This window comes from Macrobrachium nipponense, chromosome 29 (assembly GCF_015104395.2).
Source record: "Macrobrachium nipponense isolate FS-2020 chromosome 29, ASM1510439v2, whole genome shotgun sequence".
Lineage (NCBI taxonomy): Eukaryota > Metazoa > Arthropoda > Malacostraca > Decapoda > Palaemonidae > Macrobrachium > Macrobrachium nipponense.
This window is the reverse complement of record NC_061092.1, coordinates 24840122-24852621: the sequence shown is the minus strand read 5'-3', so window position 1 is coordinate 24852621 and position 12500 is coordinate 24840122. Positions and strand designations below refer to the sequence as shown.

Genomic DNA, 12500 nt, shown 5'->3' with positions numbered 1-12500 from the left:
AAGGGGTCCGCAATAATAGAAATGTTAAAAATTCCTGTATAATGTATAAACACTGGGTTCATCTGCAGTCCAAATGAATGATTAAACAAAACATTTATATTATTGTGAACCCCTTAGAACATTCCTATCTTTGTTAGTACAGGCAATGAAATTGCCTTTATAACTTGGTGTATATCCTTCGTTTGCAGCTTAAAAATCCTATCAATAAAATCTGTTAACTAGTTTAATGGGTGTTTGCCTAATTTACAAGAATGCAATCAATTCATATAAGATTTTCTCTTCCCAACTGTGTATACACTTCCCACTGTATACAAGTTTCCTTGTGGAGCTGCGAGTTTTTCCTTCTGTTACACCTTGAATACCATCTTATTATCAAGTTCCCCTTCTATGCTGAATGACCTCAAAGGTTCTAGCACTTGGCCTTCGTCCTAAATTCTGTATTCTATACTTAATACGATCCATTCACTGATATACTAGATATAAAAAGCAGGATGAATTATATGTGTATAAGACAAGTGTCATTTTAATCCTATTAATCACCTACGCTGTATTCAGGAAACTAATGCTAGGTCATTATTTAAAATGGCGACATTTTTTAGAAGACAAACTGAATATATGATCATTCTATTTGTTAAAAAAAGTCGATACAGAAATCTAATTCTTCGTGTACCTTTTCCAAACAGGTGGAAGACATTCAGATGACAAGATATTTTATTAATAAGAGAGATGGTGATTTTCACTTCAACAATGAGAAACAGTACTTTTTACAGTAACTGAATGAATATACTTTTTAAAATGCTTGTTTGTGGTTTTTTTTACCAGTTTTTTTTTTTTTATAGTAGAGCAAATTTCCAGAATAATAAACTACAAAGAACACATTTATCACAGAAAAACTGTCGCAGTTTTGGCTAGGGGAGAAAAAAGTCACTGGAAAAAAAAGTCGCTTTAATTTACAGTCTTTTATTTATATCTTTACGGTAATCCCCAAAGGTCTTGTACTAAATATGCGGCAAAGTTGGATGCATACCGGGTTTAAACCCTTGGGTTCAACTATCTAAGAGAGATTAAGGTGACTTTTTTTTCCTGCTTCTTTTTTTTCCTGTAGCTTTTTTACCTGTGACTCTTTTACCTGAACTCTCGGAAGCGAGCGTGGACACGACATTATACATTACTGGACACTTAGCCGTTGGCAGGGAATCAGAAAGTTCTTTAAAAAAAAGAAAAAAAATACTCATTTCACTTACCTTTATGAAAACATGAGCAGAAGATCCCTTGTGACATGGCAGCGTAATAGTATCCGAGGCTTAGGCAGGCGCCTTCGCACTCATTCACTTTAATTGGAACGCCCTGTTGATAGTTGACTGGAAGTTCCACAGTACAAGGGTCTTTCTCATCGACGCGGATACAAGATCTTGAGCTCCCTTAAAAAAAATAATAAAATAATTACCATGACTTTTACACTACATAATTTCAGTAGGTTTTGGTAAGTCTGAAATATTACATTTGGGTGCTGCCCACATATATACCAGTATTTTAAGAGGTGAAAATTGATTTCAAAATATCAAACTCAATCATTCCACAAAAACAGCAAGGTCCTGATAATATTCGGGAGTAAAACATCAGTGAGTCTTGTTTTATAAAAGAAAGTTTTTGTAAGATTATGAAAATCAGCCGAGGTATGTATAAACTTGTTCACTGATTTCAGAAGAAATGTAGAAAATATATATCGCATTAAAATTCGTTATGAAAACGTATGGATCTTTACACGAAATAAAACAAAATTGAAGATATCATGCCTTTCCGTCTTTTTATTTTCCTCTTCACGGAAACGAAACCGAACGGGAAAAAATAGTAACAACAGAAATAAAAGAAGGAAATTGAGACAGTGATGAGAATACCCCGTGAAACTCTCTAGCGTAGAACAATTGATATTTGATTCGTCTGACAGCCTCATTTTCCAAGCGATGAGAACTCGAGTATCATAGATTCAGGTAAATTCGTAATGTGCGCATTTGAAAAGAGAAGCAATTTTCGTCAATCGCTCCAGGGAGAAACTCGAAGAGACGACCAACTTCCTTTATTACGTTAGCAATTTTCCTCTTATTAGCTAAATGAGAGACTGGTGATAATGAACTCATTATCCAAGTTTACAATGAGGATAAGGAAAGACGGAGAGAGCCAATTTTCGGTGCTTAGCGAGTGACAAATGGAATAAATTACCTGCTGTATAATAAATTCGCTTTACAGATTGGTATTCCAACCCAGAGGTTTATGAATGATTCGGAATGAGGGTGGATTTTGGAATAATGCTACAAGTTTATAGTTAACGGGACCAACAGTGCTTGTATAAGTGTCAGCATAAATACACATTTATATATATATATAATATATATATATATATATATATATATATATATATATATATATATATATATATATATATATATATATTATTCATTACAAGACAACGTTGGTCTAACGTTCGAATTGGCTAACATGGTAGAGGGGGTTTCATATCGATTCTAATTACGAAAACACCGAGTTCGACGGTGGATTTGTAAGGCCAGAATCGATATAAACTTATAGCCTCTCTGTTGGCCGACTTGATAACGTCACTAGGCCGTCCTGATTTCGTTCCCGTCCACTGGATGGTGGTTCGATCCCATGAGGAGACGAAATTATTATCAACTAAAAATTCCCCTTCGGTACATATTTGAAAATATATAAATTCCGAGGTAGAGCAAATTAGATATTAAAGGACATTTGTAGCTCAAATGATCTATATAAATCACGGTGATGTGATAATTATGCATATATATATATATATATATATTATATATATAATATATATATATATATATATATATATATATATTTGTGTGTGTGTGTGTGTGTGTGTATAGATATACATATTTATGTGTGTATATATATCTATACATGTGTGTGTACAAAGTTGAGGTTACTACATAATTACATATAAGCATGTTGCTCATGTTAAGTATAAAATTGCTGTAATGTTCTAAAGACTACCCTCATTCTAAGTTATTTATAAACCGCTGAACTAAATAGCTCCCTGCGAAGGGAATTATCATATAGTGAGTATTTTATTTCTTTTGTCAAACGTTATATATATTTTCATATATAAATACATATACATACATAGGCCTCACCCATGTATTCAAATCTGGAATTGAGACCAACGACAAATTGATATTTTAGGTGAACTGTGATATATGGAAGGCTAGCTAGTTTGGCATAGAATATACGGACTGTTGGACACTTAACTTGCTTTTTTAACTTAAACGAACGGTCCTTCGTCGATAAAGCTTGGTGCCTGCAACTACAGACAGAGGTCTCCTAAAAGACCAGGGCTTCTGTTTGCTTTACTAAGTGAACGTTTCCCCGGGCCATGGGTCGTGGCGCGAATCAAGGAATGAGCTAAATATTTGCACACACTCCATCACCACCCTCGGGTATGACGTGACTAAAGAATGTAATATTAGTCTGCAGAGCTGCAACTCCATTTTGACCTCAGCAATTTCGCACGAAATTACTTCCTTCGCAAGCGATCTGCTTCCATGGGGCGCGATGACGTTTGAGAGATTCCACTGTATCACGGCAATACCTTTCGATATGAAATATTTTGTCGCGTTCTCTTCTAAGGGACTGATTTGTTTTTGACCTTTTGTATTTTTTGTCGTTATACAGAAAACAATATCTTTCCAGGTAACGCGCAACTTCTAACCTAAATTAAAAACCTAAAGCAATTGTCTAGTACATAAAATAAGAATATTCTTATAAATAACGTTTAAATTCACGAGGCTTCCCATTTTCTGTTATTGTACGTTTTTATGTCAGCCCTGATAATTATGAGACGGGTCTCGCAGCAGCTGTATATCGAGAGAATGAAATACATAAGATTATCATTGTTCTTGAATATGTTGTTTCTAAAATTGATAACCTTCCCTTGCTAGGGATTACAATCTTAATATCATGCAAATTTCGTGGATGCGCTGAAAGGGAATATGACGTAGTTAGACGTATGTGCAGTATGATAGGCAGAAGCCAAACGCTTTATATTATTAACGGAAATAGACCAATCGAAAAAATAAAGGGTGCTACAATTCCCTTCTCATACCATCGCCCCAAAATTATAAGAATTGGCAGGTTTCCAGTTACACAGCAATCTTAACTTTAAGATACTTGTTCCAAAAGCGTTGTAGCGGTCAGATAATGGTATATAAATAAAGAAAAATCATGCAATGTCGAGGTGAAAACGTAAGAGATAAACAGTAGTTTTCAATGATCATGAGCGAAACGCTTCGAGACTCAATAGTTTAGTTAGTGCAAAATGAGATTCGCTTATGAAAGTTTTTTTCTGCTACTTTCCACTGCGTCAGTCTCGGTCTTAAGTCCTTTATAAAAAAAAACTGATGAAGGTACACGACTTATGGGCGGCTGGTGGGTGGAGGATTCGTGCATGGGTCTCCATTGCCTTGCTCTTCCAGGCCTCACGAGAGATAGGAGGTCCGGTTTCAAAACAATGATAGACAGTAACTCTGACCACCCTGCTCTCAAGAGGGTCGTCGATACTGACTTTGTTGTACGTATTTTTTTGGTTTTCTATCCGCCCCCAGATTTTAAAAACTACTGAGACTAGAAGGCTGCAAATTGGTATGTTGCCCATCCACCATCCAATTATCAAACATATCAAATTGCAACCCTCTAGCTTCAGTATTCTTTTTTCTATATAAAGTTAAGGTTAGCCATAGATCGTGCTTCAGGCACCACTTTTCGGAGGCGTCGCCGACGCACCTTCACTAGAGCGCATCTGGGGAGCAACTGAACGCTGCCCAGTCGTAGAGGAGAGTTTCATACTGAAGTACATCGAGAGGATTGTATGCATACAGCATTATACGCTGTATAGAAAACTTGATTGAATTCAACCCACCTCCACAGTGACAACTAATTGGCAAGTTTGAAAAACATTTCATTGTCATTCTAAGATGGCTCAGAAATTCTAAATGCAATTTCCAAGCACAGCAAGTACCCAAATTCAGTGAATTATTAAAACAAAACCCTAAAAGCAAAATGACTGGATATTTCTAAACAGGAAAATATGTAACAAAATTTGAAGTAATCAAATTTATGAACATCGTGAATAATTTCAGCTTACGCATATAAATAAGCAAAAACGTAAGAACAAGAATAGTCACACATGCATTGAAGTGATATATCTGTATTTATAGATAAGTAAATTTGTAAATTTATATGTGTTATACATACATACATACATACATACTATACATACATATATATATATATAATATATATATATATATATATATATATATTATATATATATATATATAAGCGAATACCACAGGAAAATGTGGTATTTGCTTATTTAATGAAGTCACGTGCATTTACTGTGATTTTTAAGCATATATATATATATATATATATATATATATATATATATATATATATATATATATATATATATTTATAATGAATGGTTATAATCACGCTGACACAACTTACCAAGCGAAAAGAGAATGGCGCAAAATAAAAGTAACATGAAGGAATAAAAGTGATGATTGCTTATGAAAGAGAAAAAGAAAGTTGATTAAGTTCGCAAAAGGTTAATCTGGTTTTCCCGAACTCCGGGGGCAAAACAACGCCTCCCAAGCAAACAAGAGAGGTCTGCCTGAATGCATGTTCTTGGCCCTGGGTCAAAGGGCGTTAAAGTTGTTGTAGGCGGGTGATAGACACCGCTACAGTGAAATTCATATGTGACGCGCGAGACCCAAGGATAAAAACACTGATTTGTAGAACACGACAGATTAAAGTAAACTTAATTATTACTCGAACGTTAATGGAAGTTTTCAGATTCCGCTGGACAGAGTATATTTACTCAGTTGATAACAGGACCAGTATGTCTGTTTGCACTATCAAGTGAGCAATTTTCCAAGCAGTGTTCGCTTCCTGAGCCATGGAAACGACTAAATATTGGCATAACGCCCTTCATCGCCAGCGTTATTTTCATCGACGTGAATGATCCCTTGTTTATTTTCAATTAATGCGGAAAAGTCTCCTTGGATCACATCTGCAAAGGAATTCGAGCACATGATTGTTCTGTAACTGACATGCGGTGCAAGTAAATGAAATTTCAATAAGTTAACTACATATGATATTCAGATGTACAATAGTAGACATACATACACCCCCACTGAACCTAAACACATCCTCCCACTAAACCTAAACACGACGCACTAAACCAAAAGAAATCCTCCCACTAAATCAAAACATATCCCAATAAACCTAAACACATCCTCCACTAAACATAAATACCCCTCCCACCAAACCTAAATGCACCCCTCTCTAAACCTAAACACACACCACTCGCAAACCCTAAGCACACCTCTTGTTAAACCTAAATGCACCTCTTCTGTACCTAAACTCACCCTCAGTAAACCTAAACGGATACCCCTCCACTAAACCTAAAAAAAACCCTCAATAAACCTAGATGCAACCCCCACTAAACCTAAACGCGCTCCCACTGCTAAAGCTAAAAGCACCCCTCATAAAATCTAAACACATCCCCCACTAAACCTAAGCACACCATCACTAAGCCTAAACATAGCCCCACTAAATCTAAACACACCTCCCCACTAGACCTAAACACATGCCCTGATAAACCTGTGCAAAGCATTTTCAATTTTTTTTTTAATAATGTATTTCTATGCAACGGGCTCGAGTAAATGAAATGTGGCATGATAAACCCGTAGAGTTTATTAACTACATTCGTTACAAAGGGAACGGGGGATAGGGGCCGGCTACGAATTTGCACGGACCTGGCCACTGCTTAAACCCCCTTGTAGTCCTTCTTTGAGGTTGACAGTATGTAAGAAAAAAATATAATTAATTATTGCTGCTTATCGCCAATAACATTCTAACTTCTACTGAAGTCATGATGACCCAAACACGATTCAATTCCATGTAGAGCTGCGTAATGTTTTTCCTGAAACTTAGCGTGTATGTGTAAAACTAGACAGATTCGTCAGTTTTCCTAGCTTACATTGGATTTCACGTTTGCATCCTTCACTCACTTATTGCCTCTCGTTTGTTGCCGTCCATAATTTTAATTTATTCTCTCTCTCTCTCTCTCTCTCTCTCTCTCTCTCTCTTTTACTTCACAAAAGGCATTTTCTTGTGGATGCTTCCTTATATAAATAAATTGCCCCTAAGACTATTCTGCATAATTTTTCGATCATTCAGGATAATAATAATAATAATAATAATAATAATAATAATAATAATAATAATAATAATAATAGCCCAGTCTAACAATACAAAGGTTTACTGTGTCGGCACAATGCAGTCTTTCTCCTAGATTGCCTCCTAAACGCATCTCATCTCCTTCCCAGCACCTAAATGAGCAATTACCTCTATTTTAGTGGATATATTCACTTCATATTACTCTGTAACCTCCTGTGACAGAGTAATTAACGAAGAGTAGCCAGCTTCCGAAATCGCTGATCTCGTCATTAACGACCGACCTCCGCTGAAATGTGTTTGTTTGTGCTTGCGTGGTTGTGAAATTATGCACATCAAGCAAGAACTGAAAGGGAAATGATGCCTGGGCTTTATGTTTAGAAACTTCGAGGCCATGTGCATCCCCGATTGATTGATGTCATAGCGTGTACGGGCTGAATGAAACTTCTTTTTATATTTGAATGTTATTCAATCATTCGAAATTTCCGTGACGAGTGATCTTGCCCTCTCAATCATGACTACGCTCTGCATATGTTAACACTTCAAAGGAAGCAACAGTCAACGATAAGTTTTTTTCTTTTCAATCAATTAATAAAACTAACATAATTCATAACTTCACACGTTATTACTACACATCGTACAGGCAAAGAAATTCGCAAAACTTGGGTGTGGTTAGGAAAGTCTAAACTACTGAAACAAGAGCCTACGTTTTACTTTTTCAGAATGCATTCCATCACAGGTTTAGGACATTCTGACTCTAACGAATACACCTTAAGGACAGATTAGTGTATATCATGAAACGGAACTGTTACAAAAATCACGAGTATACTTTTTCAAGGTTACTAACTACAGGCTTCTGAAAAGTTTTTTATTTACAGTTTGAAGGAAAAGTCACAAGGATTCCTGTCTAACTTTGTGTGAATTCTCAATCAGAATCTCACGTACACCCAGTTACCAGTCATTCCATCTAGTGATTCATTCTCTGGCAGAAGAGAATTATAATTTTACAGTGTCAATCAAGGTGTCATTCTTTCTCAACACATTCCTTCATATTCTACAACAGTTTATTGGCCTTCTCACTTATACAAATTTATGAAAAGAAGCCAAATTATTTAATCGAAAATAGAACCTATTTCGGACCGATATATCCAAGCAGTTTTTGCGTCGCTATCCACCAAAAAAAAAAAAAAAAAAAAAAAATCCTAAGACAACAAAATAAACAAATCTATTAAATGATAACTCACCGAAAAAAATAATTTTTACATATGTACGTAAATTTCATGTGGGCAAAATACGTGCATAAAATTTAAAGTTCTGACAAATCCCTGTAGGAAAAAGTACTTTCGGATAACCGGTCTCCGTTAAAGTAAACAGGAAACCCTTTCATCGCGCTTTTTAAAACAATGGAAAGGCCGACCAGAAACTGACTAGGAATTAAAACATGCACCGCTTAGTGTATACTGTGTTTTGACTCCGACTCTTGTTTCTGCTGTCGAATTTCATCTTTTTAACGGTGCATGGGAAACCTGTAAAAAAGAAATAAAAAAATGCGCTGAACTTCAGCGCAATCGAGTTTTCTGTACAGCGTACGATCGAGGCCACCGAAAAAGATCTATCTTTCAGTGATCTCTGTATGATGCTTTATGAGCTGCAGCCAATGAAACTTTAACCACAGCTCGGCGGTGGCCTGTCGTATATAGTTGCAGAAGCACGATTATGACTAACGTTGACTTCAAATAGAATAAAAACTACCGAAGCTAGAGGGCTGCAATTTGGTATGTTTGATGATTGGAGGGTGGCTGATCAACATACCAATTTGCAGCCCCCTAGCCTCACTAGTTTGTAAGATCTGAGGGCTGACAGAAAAGTGCGGACGGACAGAAAAAGCCACCTCAATAGTTTTCTTTTACGTAGGACAAAGAAGGTAAAGAAGTTTTCCATGAATTACTCTCTCTTGTTCACTTTAAAAGCATCTTTTGTTGCAGCCATTTACTGAGTTCAAAGCCTAATGGTGAAAGTCATCCAGTAACGCATATTTTCGTGAAAAATTTTTCATAAGCCCGAAGGCACAGGGTGTACCTAAGCTTTCTAAACTTAACAAGATACCCTGTTTCCCGAAAATAATCGAATGAAAAAAATATTAAGTGGTTAGATATCGTTCTATCTTTTTCCGTGGACTACTAACTATATCGGTTTTCAATGGGGCTCTTTTTCAGTCTTTTTGCCACTTATCCTTTATTCTGTCTACTGAGAAACCTGCTACCTCGCAGCCCTCTGTTTTTCTTGATTAAGTGCCATTATCAATCCTTGATATAAAGCTATAAAGATAATACCTTAAGAAATAATATGTGGTAATTTATACCAACAATAAAGATACTACCTTGAATAATAAGTAGCAATTTTAACAAACAAGAAATCTGGTCCATATTGTCTCCTGTCCTATCATGTACTCTAATTGATGTCCGCTATGTTAACACGTAGACAGCTATCTATCTTATTTTCTATAATACTTGGCTTCCTTATATAGTTGTAATATCCACAGTACCCTCTTAACTTGTTCGTATTCTTAACTAATCAGTGAACTATTCAATCACGTCTGTATGTAAACAACTATACTCTGTTTTTTTTCATCTGTCCATCCGCCAGTGGTGTTTTTGTATGGTAACACTGCGTCCCGGGTTTTATATAGTTACGCTATGTGTAAGTTTTAGGTACTAAAGGATATCTGGGTGTACATTTGCTACTGAAAAGTCTTTTAATAATTGACTGTTTGCGAATTACACCGTTAATATTCGAAATAGGATATTATTATTATTGATGAATGTCAGCTGCCTTTTCGGGGTGGCGAATGGAACAGCCAGACGCAAATTCCGTTAAACAGATGCTAAACCAAGTTACGTCGTATCGTATCCGGCTAAAACTCACTTTATAAAAACTAAAAATATATATTGATATACTTACGTGTAATGAAGTAATACGTAGCTTAGTAGGTGTGGTCCAATAAGTTGACATCTTGCCGTAGTGAACAGCGAGAGAAGCGATTTTCCCGCCACTGCGTCTGGCTGTTCCATTCGCCACCCCGAATTGGCAGCTGACATTCATCAATAATAATAATAATATCCTATTTCGAATATTAACGTTGTAATTCGCATACAGTCGATTATTAAAAGACTTCATTTGCAATTGTACACCCAGATACCCTTTTATTTACCTAAAACTTACACATAGCGTAAATTTAAAGCCCGGGACGCAGTGTTACCATGCAAAAGCACCACAGGCGGGTGGACAGATAGAAAAAAAAAACAGAGTATAGACATTTATATCATGATCCTATCTTTCACGTATCAGCGCACATTGCAAAAAGAAAAAAAACATTTAAACATTTGTGCATGCGTTCAAAACTAACTGCAGTCATTCTCATACACATCTTCATGTGCACTCCCTAATATGATTATCACTTGTTAATTTGGTCTGTATCATCTGTACATAACGCTTCCCTCACCCCTTACATAAACACACTTACACGCACAATTTTATCTACTTACCCATTCTCCCACTGGTCAGAATTCTGGTACTCCAGTAAATGAGTTACCTCCCTGCGAAACAACAGCTGCTGAGCTATGTAAATATAGGAAAACTCCAAGATGTTTTCTCTAATATAAAGTCAAATACAGCATGTAAGGTCATTAATCTGGGAGAAAATTAGCCTAAAAATGAATAGTGAATATTCCTCATCCCCATTACTATCCCTACGTTAAAGGGTTGGTTGTCTTGATGTGTCTTCTCCAAATATACCTATCGAAAACAAATGCCTCCACGAAACCCTTCTTGAAATCGTCTCCTTTGCCTCCCTCTTAACCCTCTAACCCCTGACGGTTCCACCAAAGCCCACTTTACGCCCTCCTACTCACTCATCCTCACGTGTCCATACCATTCACAAAGCTCATGTCTCTGAATCATACATCATTACAAGTTTGATGGCAATGCAACGGATATAGATTTTCAGTTTATTTGGCATCTGTATCAAAAATAAACATGAAAGCTCCTCTCTGAGAAAACTTATTTTATGTACACCATTTCCGAAATGCAAAGCTATGCGTTATATGAGTAAAATAGCATTAAGTGAAAATGGTCGTGGAACATATTTGTGACAAATTCTGGTAGTAGATAGAATCCAGGCGGACGGTTTTTCGTTAATATCTACAGGAGCCTTTTCATCACGTAACTTGAAACGAGGAAAAGGACAACCCACTGGAAAGTGCGGAACCAGTACCTACCTAACACTTAACACACTCACTGTTAAACGGTGTTGTATTTTGCCTTCAGTCTTATTTTTCCTCTTGCATTTTGCGTCTTCCTAACTACACAAGGGAAACTGGGGCACAAAATGGAATTTTACCACGTATTACATTTTCTCATCCCCTTTAAAACTATCAAATACGATCAGGCAGAATGCTTTTGTTACAGCAATTTTAGGAAGTTTCACACCCGACGCTGAAAAGCATTCATCAGCGCATAACAATTTTTCGCTCAACTTTTGTTATACGCCTAATGGCAGAGGGGCTATTTTTGGCAGTTAGAAAAATAATGACGGCAATGGTTAGGGGATATTTGTGTATTACCTTTGCTTACAGTATAAATTTGCATTTTAAAGCAGTGCATAAGTGTAGTGTGGTTTTGTTAATTAATTGATTTCATTGTTCGTTAGAATTTTACTTCCGATGAATGGAAAAAAATTAACTTGTTGCTTGTTGCTCCAGGCAGTGAACTTTTTTTTTTTTATCTGTGGGTAAAATAACTCCATTGCATGGTTTATCAATCTTGCACATTTTGAATGATTTTAACAATGATGAACAGAAACCGTAACACAAATTTTTCTACAAATGATTAGGGACAATGTAACCGATTTGAAATATAACTGAATTCAACTGAAGATGTTAATAAGAACGGTCCGTATACCGGACTAGTTATTATTGTTATCGTTTTTGTTGTTACCTGCATAACAATACATTAATTCTAAGATTTCCTTAATAAAATTTGAAAAATGCGTCTGGTGTTCTTTAATAAGTCAAGTTCTACATATGGTTATCTATGATCTAAACAAAATCGCAGACGGTCTTAGAAAATATAAGGCATGAAGTATTCATGAACATCGATAAAAGAGCTTTAAAGTTAAAAATTTACATGATTACACGAATATAAATTGAAATTCTTGTGATGAA

The 12500-nt window shown here is 36.0% G+C and overlaps 1 protein-coding gene across 1 annotated transcript in view; it reads right to left on the bottom strand.

Moving 5' to 3' along the window:
* LOC135206294 (uncharacterized) overlaps nucleotides 1-12500 on the bottom strand; it is a 125047-nt gene that overhangs the window by 93705 nt on the left and 18842 nt on the right. Inside the window, exon 3 of the mRNA XM_064237717.1 lies at nucleotides 1245-1421. Coding sequence (XP_064093787.1) covers nucleotides 1245-1421 — 177 coding nt within the window. The remainder of the gene's footprint in view (nucleotides 1-1244; nucleotides 1422-12500) is intronic.